The sequence below is a fragment of the Typopeltis vanoorti genome, chromosome 6, assembly GCF_054136105.1.
Source record: "Typopeltis vanoorti isolate ZY-2024b chromosome 6, IOZ_Tvanoo_1.0, whole genome shotgun sequence".
NCBI lineage: Eukaryota > Metazoa > Arthropoda > Arachnida > Uropygi > Thelyphonidae > Typopeltis > Typopeltis vanoorti.
The window spans coordinates 133,287,792-133,305,206 of record NC_143554.1 but is presented as its reverse complement, the minus strand read 5'-3'; the positions used below and the strand labels follow the sequence as shown (position 1 = coordinate 133,305,206).

Below are 17,415 nucleotides of genomic sequence, written 5' to 3'. Positions count from 1 at the left end.
TATGACTAGTGGTGTGCCGCAGGGTTCTGTTCTTGGACCACTACTTTTCAATTTGTTCATTAACGATATAGGAAAGGATCTGAGAGGAAGTGTTCATTTGTTTGCTGATGATGCAAAGTTGGGGTAGAGCAATTGTGAGTGCACAGGATGATAAAATTTTGCAGGATGATTTGGATAGTTTGGAGGACTGGGCTAAGGAAAATGGATGTCAATTTAATGTGGTAAAGTGTAAGGTTATGCATTTTGGAGTGAAAAGATTAGTAGCAGTATATCACATTGGTGGAACCGTACTCCAGGAGATTGATGAGGCCAGGGATTTGGGAGTGTTGGTGGATAGAAAGTTGAAGTTTAGGGGGCACATTGCAAAAGTGGCTAGAACAGCTCATCAAATCACTTGATTACTGAAAAATACTTTAACGAGCAGAGACAAACAAGTTATTGTTCCTCTATATCAAGCCCTGATAAGACCCCATCTGGACTACTGAAACCCTGGCACCCAGATATGGTCACCAGGGTTTCTTCTTGATAGGGAGGAGGTGGAGAAGATCCAGAGACGAGTAACCAAAATGGTGGCAGGTCTGTGGAATGAATCTTATGAGAACAGATTAAAGATGTGGGTTGCAAAAATTGGTTGATAGGCAGAAAACGGGTGATAAGATTGAGACATTCAAATTACTGAAGGGTTTCTATAAGATTAATCCAGAAGTTGAGAATAGGGCTGGTGGTGGGAGGACTAGGGGCCATACATGGAAGTTGGGCAAAAATGTGGTTAACAGGAGTGTTAGAGCTAGGTTCTTTACTTGGAGAGTGGTAAATGAGTGGAATAAGCTGCTAGAGTCTGTTGTGGGTGTTATGACCGTGAATGAATTTAAGGCGAGGTATGATAGATACTGTGTGAAAGACGAATAGTTGTTCTTGACATGATGTTAGGGCCTCCCTCGATGAGTCTGTCGACTCCTTGGAGTTGTCCGTAATAATAATAATAATGTTTTCTCCAGGGTCTCCCAGCAACTCTCCAAGGTTTGGTTCTCATTTTCAAACTCTTTCATTTTTTTCTTGAATAATAGTTGTGTATTTGAGTCTACAGTTCACCTCTAAAAGTTGCTAAACGTTGATTCTTATTAAAAATTATTTAAACAGTTCTTTTTTCAATATGGTATTCAATTTTATCCTGCTTAGAACTAAATAGTGATCACTTCCTATTTCTATTCCTCTGTATACTCTTTTGTCTGGAATCAACATGAAAATATCACTATCAACAATAACATAATCAATGAAACTTATTTTGATTCTTCTGTTGTTTTTTTTTTGTTGTTGTTTTTTTATATCCCCATGTGTATTTGTGCACTTTATGTTGGAACATGGTGTTAATTGATACCTAGCATTGATAATCTAGCAGGTATTAACCATTATTATTAGCTTTACTTTTTTTCCAAATTTGCCTAATAGATTTCTATCTCACTTTTATTAACTATTTCCCTCTCCAGTTTTTCCATTAGCAGCAAAGAGCAAATGAATCTTACTGTTATTTCTTGGACATGCATGCACTCAAAGACTCATCATAAGAGACCCACTGTAACCACTGTTCACACAATACTTATCAAAACTCTGCTTGAACTCATTTGCTGATGAGGCACCCCCCATCCTGCAAGCAAAAAATCCAGTCCTAATGCTCTTGCTAACCACATGTATACAATTTGCAGGGGTAGGTGCTTGTTTTTCCCCTTCCTGGTATATAATGAAAAAGTCTTTAGTGCCCTTTTATTAAATAATTTAAGCCTACTACAACACCTGCCAAAAAAGTATCTGATCAATGTTGTTATCACTATTACAACTGCAATACACACTGTACATTTCTTGGAAAGTTTTAGCATGCAAGAAATAAAATAACTTACTTTAAAGTATAAAAAGAAAAGAAAATTTTTTGTATGACTCAAAGATTTAAAGGCTAATTTAAAGAAAATAAATTATCTGTGTTAGAAAAAAGTATCTGATACTGAGGAAACAAACATGTATCATTTCCCGATATGCAAATCTAGAATTGTCTGTGCATGCGTAAAGCATAAAAGAAAATGTTTATAAGGAGCAGAATCGTGATTGCAAAATCTGAATTGTATCTACAGTATTAAAGCATGGCTCCTGTGAAAGAACCTTCGAGCAATTTAAAAAATAGAATGATTGAATATCTCAAAGACAAGTAGCTACATTACTAAAATGTGCTCAAAGTATTGTGTGTGACATTTGGAAAAAATATTGTTCGACTAATATTGTTCCACCTCATGCTGTCTGCATGAGGTGGAACAATATTAGTTTTGTTCAGAAAACAGAGAACCAGTTTTCTGTGCTTCACAAGTTCAGCACAGAAAACTGGCTGAACTTGTGAAGACCATGTGAAGTTCAATGTCCAAAGCTGCATCGTCAAACTACAAAGTGAAGGTAAGTGACTGCACAGTACGAGATCACCTGAATGGTCAAGGATTTCGTTTCACTTTTGCAAAGCAAAAACAAAACCTTTTTTGACAAAGCAACATAAAAAAGTACATTTCCAATGGTGTAAAAATCATGTAAATTGGGAATTTGATGACTGGAAAAAAGTAATTTTTAGTGATGAATCTCGATTTTGCCTTGGAATCGGTGATAATTACGGTACCTTTGTATGGAGAAGAATTGGTGAAAAGTTCTTCAATGAGAGCATTAATACCAAGGCTAATTTTCACCCTCATTTACCGTTTGGGGTCGCATGACATCACAAGGTGTTTGAAAACTATGTATCATGTTGCATAGAGTCAACTCCAAAGTCTACAAAGAACTTTTAGAGCATTTTTTGGTTCATAGTATCAAAAAATCATTCCAGGATTCTGATGACGTCATTTTTCAAGATGATAATGCATCTTGTCACCACAGCAGATGAATCAAGAACTATTTGGGAAACAATGGAAACACTCCAATTAAAACTATGACCTGCCCTTCGAATAACCCGGACCTTTATCCGATCGACAATGTTTGGAATATTTTAAAGCAAAAAAAAAAAAAAGGCCCACAAATGTCATCGAATTATGTTAAGAAATCACGGAAAACTGGAGTAAAATTATGCCGACTGACTATCAAACGCTTATTGTTATTCCTCCTTTAGCCATCACTTGGGCTAAAGGAGGAATAACAAAATACTGAGTTAGGTGATTGGATACATATTTCCCGATCAAAAAATATCGCATACTTTTTTCTTCAGTGTTTGATTTTCCATTCACCTAATTTCTGGTTAAAACATAAAATTTTTTTGTAGTAAATTTTATTTCTATGTTAATCATATTTATATTCATAACTGTTCAAATTGAACAAAATTTATGTATTGAGGAAAAATAAATCCTAATCTATATCCAATGTTAGTGTTATATTCATTGATCAGACGCCTTTTGCCGGGATTGTACATTATGGACGATGCAATGTTCCTACATCATGGCAGTTTTAAAGAACAGAGTGATGTGTCTTTCAGCATGCCAATACATAATTAGTAAGAAAAGCAAAAGCAGATTACGAAAGGAAATTGGCCACGCAGGCTAAAGAGAATCCCAAACAGTTTTTTCAATATGTTGCAAGTAAAAGGAAAAATGCTCATGGTAGAATGATCTTAAAAAATGCTGAGGGTAGGGAGGTAACTGAATCAGTTGATATTGTGGAATTACTGAGCGAGCACTTTGCAAGAGTATATCACCCAGGTGGTGACTTTGCAGGAATGGAAGAACCAACAGCTTATACTGGAATTGTGATGAATGAAGTAGAGGTAACTAGTCTATTACAGAACCTCAATGTCAATACATCTGTGGGATTGGATGGTATACCAGCTCGTGTCGTACGTGAAGTGGCCAAAGAATTGTCAGTGCCCTTGACCATTTTGTTTAATTTGAGCCTGAGGACTGGGTCAGTCCCAAGGGGGTGGAAAGAGGGGAAAATAGTTCCACTGCACAAAGGTGGTTCCAAGGCTGCTGTTGAAAATTACCGGCCAATCAGCATAACAGGAGTCATTATCAAGGTCTTAGAGAAAATAGTCAAGAGGAAAATACAAGATTGGATAGAAGAAAATGGGATACTGTATCGGGGACAGCATGGTTTTGTGAAGGGTAGGTCATGCCTCAGTAACTTGCTCACGTATTATAACACAGTGACGGCTGAACTGGATAAGGGTAATGGGTTTACGGTGATTCTACTGGACCTTGCCAAGGCCTTTGACAGGATACCACATGGAATTCTAATCAGTAAATTGGGGCATATGGGGATGGACATAGGGTTGGTGAGATGGATAGGAGGGTGGTTGACGGAGAGATATCAGAGAGTGGTTTACTCAGGAGTAGAGTCCACAAGACGGCCTGTGACTAGTGGTGTGCCACAAGGATCTGTTCTTGGACCACTGCTGTTTAATTTGTTCATAAATGATATAGGAAAGGATCTGAGAGGAACAGTTCATTTGTTTGCGGATGATGCGAAGTTGGGTAGGGCAATAGTGAATACAGATGACGTCAAATTTTTGCAGGATGATTTGGATAGATTGGAGGTCTGGGCTAAGGAGAATGGATGTCAGTTTAATGTGGCAAAATGTAAGGTTATGCATTTTGGGGTGAAAAGATTGGAGGCAGTTTACTGCATTGGTGGAACCGTGCTCCAGGAAATTGATGAGGCACGAGATTTAGGAGTGTTGGTAGATAAGGAATTGAAATTTAGGGGACACATTGCAAAAGTGGCCAAATCAGCTCATCAAATCACTTGGTTGCTGAAGAATACGTTGACAAGCAGAGACAAGCAGGTTATTGTTCCTCTGTATCGAGCCTTGATAAGACCCCATCTAGACTACTGTGCTCAGATTTGGTCACCTAGGTTTCTTCTTGATGGGGAGGAGGTGGAGAGGATCCAGAGGCGAGTGACCAAGATGATAGCAGGTCTGTGGAATGAACCGTATGAGAACAGGTTGAGGATTTGTGGGTTGCAAAAATTGGTTGATAGGCGGAGGAGGGGAGATATGATTGAGACATTCAAATTACTAAAGGGTTTCTATAAAATTAATTCAGAAGATATTTTTGAGAACAGGGCTGGTTGTGGGAGGACTAGGGGACATCCATGGAAACTGGGCAAAAGTGTGGTTAGTAAAGGTGTTAGAGCTGGGTTCTTTACTTTTAGAGTAGTGAATGAGTGGAATGCGCTCCCTGAGTCTGTGGTGGATGCTGTGACAGTGAATGAGTTTAAGGCGAGGTATGATAGGTACTGTATGAATGTCAAATAGTTGTGATGAATATGATTTGGGGCCTCCCTCGATGAGTCTAATGACTCCCTGGAGTTGCCCGTAATAATAGTAATAATAGTAATAATGTCATGTTGTGACATGGTTTGAAGAAAAGATGTGGAAAAACTGGCTGGCCTCTGCAGAATGCTGATCTCAACCCAACAGAACACCTTTGAGACTGATTATAATGTTGAATATGGGCAACAGCAGCTTGAAGCAGGATGTATAAAATGTGAGCCTAAGCTCATGTTAGTCACAGTAATAATGATAACATTTTCATATGACCAGTTGGTAGAGATGACCAGTTTGTCTTTGATAATTGGGAGACAATTCAAAACATCATAAAAGTCAGAACCAAAACTAGATTAGCTTCTCAGCTGGATGAAAAACATTTGTCCTTTTTTCAAAAGAAAAATGTATTGTCTTATAAATTGGAATCTACATTTTGAGAAAATGTAAAAAAAGTATTCTCTACATTTAAAAAAAAAAAACTTGTACCAATCCCAAAGCAAAACATTAACAAAAAAATTACGAGCCTGGTTGGCCAAGTGGTTAGTGTATCTGCTCTCCGCCAAAGGCTGCAGGTTTGAATCTCGCTGTGGGCATGGATATTTGCGTTTGTCTGTGAAAATACTACTGGTGGTGGGTGGTAGATGACGTTGGTGTAGTTGCATTTCCAGGTAGTTGGTGGATTGAGTGGTGGAGACAGAGAGTTGTAGAATAGGTGCCCTCCCTCGATGAGCCTTTGGACTCTCAGGAGGTGTCACGTAATAATAATAATAAATGAAATATGAACTTACGTTGAAGATGAACTGTTCCTTTAGGTAACATAGATGACTGAAAGAGTTCTACATTCCCATACTCATTACGAGGAACTTTTCCATCCTTTGCTTCTGGTGGAACATGCTTTTCTGTCTGCCAATAGCCAAACAGCTCCAAAGGAATATCTTTCAAAATCACTTTTGCTACCTATGAATATAAAACACACAACAGAAAACAGCTTTTTTTTCTCTAAATGTTTTCTTTTTTTTAAATTTCATTATTATTATTATTCAGAACATCCAATTACACACATGACTCATCTTGGGAAGTCCATCTTAAACACAAAAATCTATCATATCATACCTTAAACTCATTTACTGTCTGCACTCCCACTATCCTCTCAGGCAAAGCATTCCATTATCCAACCACTCTCCAGGCAAAACACTACTTCTCTTCCTCTTAGACATCACTTCCTTTTGCAATTCCATGGGTGGCTCCTCATCCTTGTTCTTTCTGCCTAGCATTTAAGGCAGAAGTAACAAAGTTGAAGGAACAATTATCCTTGTGTTCAACCATATGAAAAATCTCCCCTAGTATCAATCCAGTAAATATTATTATTATTCATGCCTTCATGGAGTCGAAAGACTCATCGTGGGAGGTCCTTCCTAAGAACATAAAGTCTGTCAAGACTCATCGAGGGGAGATCCCCCCCTAAGAAACACAAAGTCTATCATACCACTCCTTAAACTCATTGACCGTTCTCACTCTCACCACTCCATCAGGCAATGCATTCCACGGTTCAACCACCCTCCAAGCAAAGAAACCACTCCTCACCCTCTTGCTCACAGTTTCCTTTCATAACTTCTAGGGATGGCCTCTTGTCATCACTCCTTCCCGCTGTTCAACCAAGCGAAAGAACTCCCCAGTGTCAACCCTGTAACCACCTCTCAACAGTTTAAAAGTCTCAATCATATCACCTCTCCTTCTTCTATCCACCAAATTCTGCAGTCCACATTCCCTTCATCTTCTATCCACCAAACTTCACAGTTTGCATGCAATCACTCTATCCTCACAGCAAGCATTATATGAGTTCTGATTTCAGTTATTCCATTTTAGTTATCTGTCTCCATATCCTCTTCGAGGTTATTTCATCCCCTTCAAATCCCACTGCCCAGATTTGAGCACAGTAATCCAGATGTGGTTTGATAAAACGGTATACACTTTTTTTGACAAGCCATTTCATGAGGAATGTTGGTCAATGTCTCTCTCAGTACTGTGGCAATCCAATGGACTGCCTGCACTATGTTTGCAATATATTCCATGAACAGTTAATTTCTATCAGCCATCACTCCAAGATCAGTTGCCTCCACCAGTTACTCCGATATAATTCCAACAGAGTATACAACCTTCCATTGGTGGATCACAAATTTCAATACCTTACATTTAGTTGCATTAAACTGACATTCGATTAACTTGTCAACCTTTCCAGCTTATTCAAATCCTCTTGAAATGCCACATCACTATTATTCATAACTTTCCCCAGTTTTGTATCATCTGCAAATAATTGCATTATCATTATCAGCCATTTCATGTCCACTGCTGGACGAAGGCCTTCCTCAAAATCCTCCATTCAATTCTATCTTGGATTTTTCTATGCCACTGAATTCATAGGCATCTCTTTAATCTCATCCTACCACCATCTCCTTGGTCTTTCTGTAGCTCTCTTTCATTCTCTGGAATACCATTCAGATATGTGTTTCAATAAGGAAATACCATGAGTAGGTATATTTAAATAAATTATAATATCAGAATAAACTGATGCAAAATTATTTTATTAGTATAATTTTCATCTAAGTATGAAAGACATCTTCAGTACGAAGCTAATCGAACAATAACTGACAATTCCAAAAGATGCCACGTAATTATCTCCTGTAAGATAGCTAAAAAAAGATCATTAAATTTCCTAACTTATTAAAAATAAATAATTAATTAAATTATTATTATTATTACCCCAAGACCTCATGGAGTCAAAGACACATCTGGGAGGTCCTTTTATCACACACACACACACACACAGCTCATCACACCGTGCTTTGAACATATTCAAACTCCTTGCAGACACCACACTCTCAGGCAAGGCATTCCAATAATTAACAACTCTGCATGAAAAAACCTGCCTCTCACTCCCCTATTTTTAAATATATATATATATATTATAGTTAAAAATAAATTAATTTAAAAAATAAAATAAAATAATAAATAAATAAATAATAAAATAAAATAAATTTAGGAAAGATTAGCTGATTTATAAAGTATTATCTGCCACAAAGGGGATACGCTTAAACCATCAGGTCAGCTTAAGTTAGGAGAGTGAAGTAAAGTTTCATGTTTCTTTATAAAGTCATTCCATGAGGAACCAGCATTATATTTATTATTATTATTATAGCATTCATCATCATCATTAGTGTTCTGTCTCTTGACAGGTCCAATGGTATAACCCAGCAGATTCTCTTCCCTCAATTTCCTCTGTCTCTTGCTTCCTCCTTCATTTCCTGATATCTTCTTGCTCCCATTATATCATCAGGCATCGTTAGTCATCTTCTTCCTCTTGGTCGCTTTCCTTCAATTTTCCCTTCTATCATTCTTTTCAGTAGGCTGTCTCCTCTTAATACATGTCCTATTCAGTTATGCTTTCTTCTTCTGATGGTCTTTAGTAAATTCCTTTCTTCTTCAACTCTTTGTAATACTTCTTCATTAGTGATTTTTTCTGTCCAAATTATTTTCTCCATTGTTCTCCATAACCACATTTCAAATGCCTCCAACATTTTAGCTTTTTTCTTTCTAATTGTCCATGTTTCTGACCAATATAAGGTCATACTCCAAATATAGCACTTAATAAGCCTTTTCTTTAGATTTTTATTCATTTTATTAATAAACAAATTTTTCTTGCTATCAGAGGATATTTTCCTTTGTTAATTCTTTCTTTTATTTCCATGTCACATTTTCCATTTTCTTGTATTATACTACCAAGGTATTTGTATTGTCTCACTTGCTGTGCACTTTCTCCATTCATCATCACCTTGACACTTCCTGGTTTCCTGGAGACTCTCATCACTTTTGTTTTCTTTGTGTTAATTTTCATACCATATTTCTTGCATATATTTTCAAATTTTTGGAATAGGTGCTGTAGTTCATCTTCGGTATTACCTAACATTTGCTTGATCATCTGCAAATCTAATATTTTGTATTGTTCTTCCTCCAATAGTGATTCCTCTTTCCTCTTCATAAAATGCTTCTTTTATCATTTCTTTTGCAAATATATTGAAGAGCGTCGGTGACAGGCAGCATCTCTCTTACACCTCTGCCAATCACACATTTTTTAGTTTTTCCTACTTTTGTCTTTATTATGGCCGTCTGGTTCATATATAATTCAGCTATTAACCTTCGGTCTCTCCAATCTAAACCTATTTTGAGTAATATTTCCATCAGATTTTCCCATTTCACCATGTCAAATGCTTTTTCAAGGTCGATGAAACAAATATGAACTTCTTTATTTACTTCTATATTTCTTTCGCATACGGTCCTCATTACTCCAATTGCATCTCTGGTTCCTCTGTCTTTTCTAAATCCAAATTGATCATCCCCCAGAAAATACTCCACTCTATTATCTGACAGCATTGAATTACTATGACAAGAATTTTCTTCAGACATTGTTCAAATATTTGATTTTGGTTATTTTTCCTCTAATAACAAATTATATCAACAAATTGAAGGAACAGCAACGGGCAATCCTATTTCTCCTGCTCTTGCCAACCCCTTTATGGAGCACTTTGAACAACGTATTTTCAACATTTTACCTAGACCTACTCACTGGTTCAGATATGTAGATGACATTTTTGCTATCTGGAATGACTCTTATGAATTATGACAGTTTCTCTCTAAATTAAATGCACTTCATCCAAGGATCCAATTCACCCTAGAAGAAGAAGTAAATAAGCAGTTAGCCTTTTTAGATCTTTTAATTCTTCGTCAACCAGATGGTAAACTACATTTCTCAGTTTTTAGGAAGAAGACTCATACAGGCCATTACATCCATGCTGAATCTCATCACCATCCCAGTCAAAAGGCTGGAACTATTAAAACACTGGTTCATTGGGCTCACTCCTTATGTTCTTCAGATGAATTATTACAGAAAGAATTACAACATATTATTTCCACTTTTTTATCTAATGGTTATAAGAATTCTTTCAATTGGTTATACTATAATAAATTTAGTTTAATCCTTTATCCAAGTGTGGGCAAACAAAGTTTGCGCCTGAAAATATCTTCAGGACTGGGGTAAGGTAGTACAACACTGGGCAACTCGTAGCAAAGGTGGACCAAGCTAACATCCCTTCTATCTCAGTATCTCCCATAATGCACACCGTATGGCAACTCCTATAGGTAAAGATGACCTCGCCATTGCTTCTGCCTGGTATCTCCACTTCTGGGCCTGGCTCCCACTGAAGAGACCTCAATAAAGATCAAAACTAGTCTGGCTAGTGGTCCTTCCCTTAATGCATAACATTATACATATCTGCAAGGAGATGTGTTTTGCATTATGGGAGATACTGAGATAGGAGTGATGTTAGTTTGGTCGTCCACCTTTGCTACGAGTTGCCCAGTGTTGTACTACCTTACTCCAGTCCTGAAGATATTTTCAGATGCAAATTTTGTTTGCCCACACTTGGATAAAGGATTAAACTAAATTTATTATAAGAATTCTTTCATCAAAAGAGCTTTAAGCAATTTTGGTATCACTACCTTTTCAAATACAGAAGAAATAATTCGTATCCCTATCGCTTTTTTGCAAGGCAAATGTTTTAAAACCACTAAATATTTTTGTTGCCTTTCGCCCCCCATCAGAAAAATCTCCACCTTTTTCACTTCTCCAAAGGACAAGCTTCCACATCTCAATTATCCAAGTGTCTACCAGATTCCTTGCTCTTATGGGTTATCTTATTTCGGACAAACAGGAAGATCTGCTTTTATTCAGCTAGAAGAACAGAAGTCTTATATTCAATACCTTGAACCTGAACAGTCTGGACTTGCAGAGCATGCTATCAACACTAGACATAGGGTTCACTGGAAGAAGACAAGAGTCCTTCACAAAAGTCCTTCACATAAAGAAACGTGAAACTTTACTTCATTTTTCTAACTTAAAGAGATCTGATGATCTATATATCTCCTTTGTGGGAGGTAGTACTTTTTAAATCAGCTAATCTAACCTAACTTTATTTTATTTTTAATTAATTTATTTTTTAACTATGTGTGTGTGTGTGTGTGTGTATACAGTAATACCCCGACTTATGCTACCCTGACTTACGTGAATCCAGAGTTACGCGGTTTCTTATATGTACGTATTCCCATCACGACTCACCACTAGTTGTATCTTTTCGCGCCAGCCACATTTGCCGGTGTCGCACATGCTGTGAACAAGTACTGACGTGTTTCGCGTGGTCTCCATTCATACACGATTTTTATAGCCTACAAAATCACATAAAAAATAATAATGTCGTCCAAAAGAAGCAAGTCCGATTCTTCTACAGCTAGCAAGAAAAGAAAAACATTGACTTTCGAACAAAACTCAACATTATTAAGGATTTTGAAGGCAGAATGAAAATTTGTGAGCTATCAAAGAAGTTCGATATACAGGAATCCACAGTAAGAACAATCATGAAAGATAAAGAAAGAATTCTCGCTGCTGTGAAAAATGGCCAATCATTGAATTCAAGCATAATTTGTAAATGTCATGGGATTATTGGTGAGATGGAAATGATGCATAAATTATGGTGTGATAATCAAGTGAGAGTAAAAAATTGCCCAGTTGATCAAACGACGATATGTAGCCAAGCCGAGCTGATTTTTGAGAGGCTAAAAGTAGAAGCTGGAGAAGCAGCAAAAGAAGAAAATTTCGTGGCCAGTAATGGTTAGTTCAACTGATTTAAAAATCGCTGTAACTGGCACAGCATCACAGAGAGTGGAGAGGCGGCAAGTGCTGATAAAAAGGCTTCGTCTGCTTTTCCTGAGACACTTAAGACTATCATCAAGGAAGGTAGCTATAGCAGTCAAACCATGTTTAATGTAGACGAGACCGGCTTGTTCTGGAAAAAGATGCCTAAGAGAACTTTCATCGCACATGAAGAAAAACCGTTTCCTGGTTTTAAGGCTTCTAAAGACCGGTTGACAGTAATGCTTGGTGGAAATGCAGCTGGTGATTGCAAGTTAAAACCTCTCTTAATTTATTGCTCCAAAAATCCAAGAGTTCTGAAAAAAAAAAACAACTAAAGCTGGCTTGCCAGTGATTTGGAAGTCAAATTCTAAAGCTTGGGTGACAGCTTCTATTTTTGAAGACTGGTTTGGTCACCACTTCATACCTGAAGTTGAACGTTATTGCCAGTTTAAAAAAAAATTCCGTTTAAAGTTATGCTCATTATTGATAATGCACCTGGTCACCCTCCTGCAACTTTAATTGATTTTGATCCACGTGTAAAAGTTGTTTTCTTGCCTCCAAATACAACCAGCTTACTTCAACCGATGGACCAAGGAGTTTTCAAAACATTCAAAGCGTACTACACACGCCGTTCGTTTGCAAGTCTGAATGAAGCTATGAGGCAAAATGAGCAACTGCCTGTTAAAGAGTTTTGGAAACAGTTTAATGTTTTAGATGCTGTAAGGATTATCTGAAATTCTTGGGGTGAAATTTCCCAAAAAACCTTGAATGGTGTCTGGAAAAAACTTTGTCCATCCTTTTTTAAATGCGAAATGGAAATGTTGCCAAAAACTGATCAAGTTGCTGAGGCAATAGAAGAAGTTGTCAACCTTGCCATGCAATTAGATTTAGAAGCCGACAGTGAAGATGTCAGCGAGCTGTTAGACTCACATAACAAGGAGCTTACAATCGACAAGCTCATAGAGATGCATAAGCAAAACGCTACTGAAGAGACCGAAACCTCAGATCCAGTTTTACCAGAAAAGCACATAACAATTGCAAAATTAACAGAAGGTCTCAGCTTAATTAAGAAAGCTTTACAGATTTTGGAGGACATAGATTCTAATGAGGGAACGAATTGTGGCCACAAGGTAAGGAATAAAAAAAATCACTGGCTTGCAATGAAGAAATTTTGCATGAGAAGAAAGAGACATTATGCCGTCAGACAAATCTATTAGATTTTATGAAACCATCGACTTCAAAATAACTTTCTTTTTTTTATGTACGAAAAACTACAATTATGATTACTGTATACTTCTTAAAAAATATACGTGTTTTTGTAAACCTTGGTCCCAATTGTATGTTTGTATATATAAATTACATGCAAAATTATACCCTGAGTTACCCGAATTCGACTTACACGCTTTTCATTGGTCCCACCTACCGCGTAACTTCGGGGTATCACTGTGTATATATATATATAAATATATATATATATATATATATATATGTTCATATTCATATATACTGACTATAACCAAGACTAGAATAACAATTAAATTTATTCAAAATGCAACATGTTTTATCGGATTGTCCGACTTCCTCAGGAGTGGGAACATAAAAAGCAAATAAACACTATAAGAAACATCGTATCACTATACAAACGACTATTATAAAATTCAATTAGTTTTGAACTGTAGCTACAGCCCGTGTTGAAGTTCTATTGTTAAGCAGCTGCGTGCGTCTGATTTCACGAATGTGCCAATATCGGATAGCAGAGCTGAAAGAGTCCGGTAGATTATAGCTAAGGTTATTATTTATGTGATGAGGGTCCATAACAATTTCCTTAGACTCGACTATGCGGCGCTCCACCTCGTCATGGCATATATGAAGGTTTGAGGTTGTTGTCCAGTTTATCTCATGTTGACGGCCTTCATCATTATTCATTTAGATTTTATGAAACCATCGACATCGAAATAACTTTCTTTTTTTTTATGTACGAAAAACTACAATTATGATTACTGTACATTTCTTAAAAAATATAGGTATTTAAATAAATAAATAAATAATAAATATTTGTTTTGGCGTAACAGAGTGCCCCGTTCCAAAGATTAGTCACATTCCCTCAACATACCAGGTCTCTTGCAGTTGCAAACTGCAAGAGACCTGGTATGTTGAGGGAATGTGACCTTGTATTCAGATATTCTGATATTAGCTGTCCTGCCTGTTATCAGAATATCCGAATACAAAGACATCTGGTTCCACCATTATCGCACTCAAGATTTGCTGACCATGTTTTGACACCCACCACAGGATATGCGGTAAAAGGCCACTCTATCAATGCTTTAGTATGCATTGTTATTTCCTCAAAAATAATAGTTATGAGCAACCAACATATAAGCCTATCTACCAGGATTACCATCTACTCCCTATCAAAGGTATTTTTTGTCTGTAAATTGCATGTGTTCTCATGGCCATTTGCCTGTACGCAGGATGAAAAACCAGTTTCTGGGACTATTACTATGCTTCTTCTTCTTCTTCTTCTGCAGCTTCTCCCACTTAAGTGGGGTCACTGTTGATGATGAGTCTCCTCCACATCCGTCCTGTCTTGGGCTGTCACCAGGTCCAAGTTCTTCATCCTCAAGTCCTCTTCTACCAGCTCCTTCCATCTCTTCTTTGGCTGCCCACGCTTCCTACTTCCTTGCACATCCATCTGCATGACCCTTCTTCCCACATATTCGTCCTCCCTCCTCATCACATGACCAAACCACCTCAACCTTGCCTCCTGTATTTTCGCTCCTAAGTTCGTAACTCACTGTTCCCCTAACATAGTCATTTCTCAGACGATCCTTTCTGGCACTGCACATCCACCTAAGCATTCTCATCTTTGCTACTTCCATCCTGCTGATGTTATTTCTCCTCAGGGCCACAATTTCTATAGCATACGTCATAGCTGACCTCACTACTGTCCTATAGATTTTGCTTTTCAGATTGATTGGCACCCTCTTATCGCATAACACTCCAGCCATCTCCCTCCAGTTCCTCCAACCCGCTTGTATCCTGCATCCCACTTCCTTCTCAGCTCCTCCATCTTCTTCCACTGTTAAACCTAAGTATCTAAAGTCCCTCACCTACCTGATGACATTTCCTTCCAGCTCCAGGTCTGTCTCCTGGCCGCCGCCCACTGTGCAACACATATACTCTGTCTTACTTCTGCTCAGTCTCATACCTCTCTCTCTTCCAGTACTTTTCTCCATCTTTCCAGTTTAGTTCCCGCTTCTTTTGAATCTGCACACAGCAAGATGTCATCTGCATACAACACTGTCCAAGGCGCATCTTCTCTCACCTCCTCCGTTACCACCTCCATCACAATGTTAAACAGAAACAGACTTAAATGCCGACCCTTGATACAAGCCAACTGTTACTTGAAAACTTTCTGTCTGTCCCAGACAGGTCCAAACACTTGTCTTCACATTTCTGTACATCTCCCGCACCAACCTGACATATTTCTCCAGAACCTTCGTCTCCCTCAGACACCGCCAGATTTCTTGCCTTGGCACTCTATCGTATGCTTTCTCCAGATCAATAAATGCCAGATGTAGCTCCCGTTGTTTCTCTCAAAACTTTTCCATCATCTGCCATAACCCAAAGATAGCATCTGTTGTTGCTCTACCAGGCATGAAGCCAAATTGTTCCTTTGCAATCTCCACCTCCTTCCTCAATCTTTCATCAAGAACCCTTTCTAGGATTTTCATTGTGTGGGACATCAACTTTATTCCTCTTTATTTATTACTATACTATTTTTTTAATTGATTTTTTTAAATAATCTGGACATCCTGATTTAGAGGCTAAACATGGTACTTTTCAAGTCACTTCAGGCATCCAGCGAGAAGGGCAATGATCTCATACTGCTGAATGAAATTCATCTTCCACATAAAACTATTATCAAATATCCATGCTCACAGTGGGATTCGACCCATCAGCACTTGGTCAACTAGACCAGTTCCGAAATGCATCCATCAAACCTTCTTGTACATATGACCTGTGAGCACAAGGCAATATTATAATTAATATTGTATTGTATTTATAGAATACCTAGCTCAGTCTTTTCTAACTTCTGGCCTCCTATAAGCAGATTGCACATTGAACAATGAAAATCGCCTAAAGATGTTAATAAAATATATCTGCCACAGCCTTACTGGGTGAATAAGGTTGGAAAGCCTTATTCACCCAGTCAATTAGTCCAATGCAAGGCAGGAAGAAGGTTTGATGGATGCATTTCAGAACTGGTCTAGCTGACCAAGTGTTCAGTGTATATGTTCTCTATCTACGAAAAATTAAGTAGGAGTGTAGTTGGAAAAAGTATGGACGAGGCTAGATTTTTTCCCTTGTAAAGGAGTGGAATGGATTGTCAGTAAGCATGGTGAATATATCATTGAATAAATTTAAGGAGAGAGCATAACCGAAGGAATGCTATCAGCCTAATTGGCTGAGTGGTTACCATAATATGCTTTTCTCCAACTAACAGGTGCTGTGGGCCCAAATCCTACCATAAGCATGGATGTTTGTAATTATACTTACGTAGGAGATGACTTTCATCACCTGATGCGAGACATCCTCTCTGCTTGCTGGAGATCCAAGTAGCTTAAAAAAGTTCCTTGTTTGGTCCCTAGAGCAGGATTTCAGGATTTTGTAAAAAATAAAAAAATAATAAAAATCCTTAACTCACCCATATTAATGTACATAGGTTTACAACCTTTCTTGAGTGAGAGTCCCCCCCCCCCTCCCAAAAAAAATGTGGGTTGAATGAATCTCCATAATGAGACCTTGGACTCCCTGGTAAGTGCCTCCATAGTGCAATTGGAAGAACGACGGTACATTGCACCCTTCGATTGAAATAGGCCTAAGTTTGATTCTCTCTCTCTCCCTCTCTGCTTGCTGGAGATCCAAGTAGCTTAAAAAAGTTCCTTGTTTGGTCCCTAGAGCAGGATTTCAGGATTTTGTAAAAAATAAAAAAATAATAAAAATCCTTAACTCACCCATATTAATGTACATAGGTTTACAACCTTTCTTGAGTGAGAGTCCCCCCCCCCCTCCCAAAAAAAATGTGGGTTGAATGAATCTCCATAATGAGACCTTGGACTCCCTGGTAAGTGCCTCCATAGTGCAATTGGAAGAACGACGGTACATTGCACCCTTCGATTGAAATAGGCCTAAGTTTGATTCTCGTCGCAACGGGAGGAATCTTTATCTGGAAGATTTCAATCGAAGGTGAGTTAGCCAATCTCATACAGAGGTAGCAGGGTTTTTTCTTCCAGAAACTCGGGTTTTTCATCCCGCATACAGACAAATTGGCCCTTCAGAACACACGCAATTTACAGACAAAAAATACTAGTTGTGGTGGACGGTA

General features: G+C 37.9%; 1 protein-coding gene across 1 annotated transcript in view; it reads right to left on the bottom strand.

The window, feature by feature from the left end:
• The window catches only part of Xpc (DNA repair protein complementing XP-C cells homolog), a 233,422-nt gene that overhangs the window by 181,834 nt on the left and 34,173 nt on the right, over positions 1-17,415 (bottom strand). Inside the window, exon 4 of the mRNA XM_090394599.1 lies at positions 6,073-6,241. Coding sequence (XP_090250725.1) covers positions 6,073-6,241 — 169 coding nt within the window. The remainder of the gene's footprint in view (positions 1-6,072; positions 6,242-17,415) is intronic.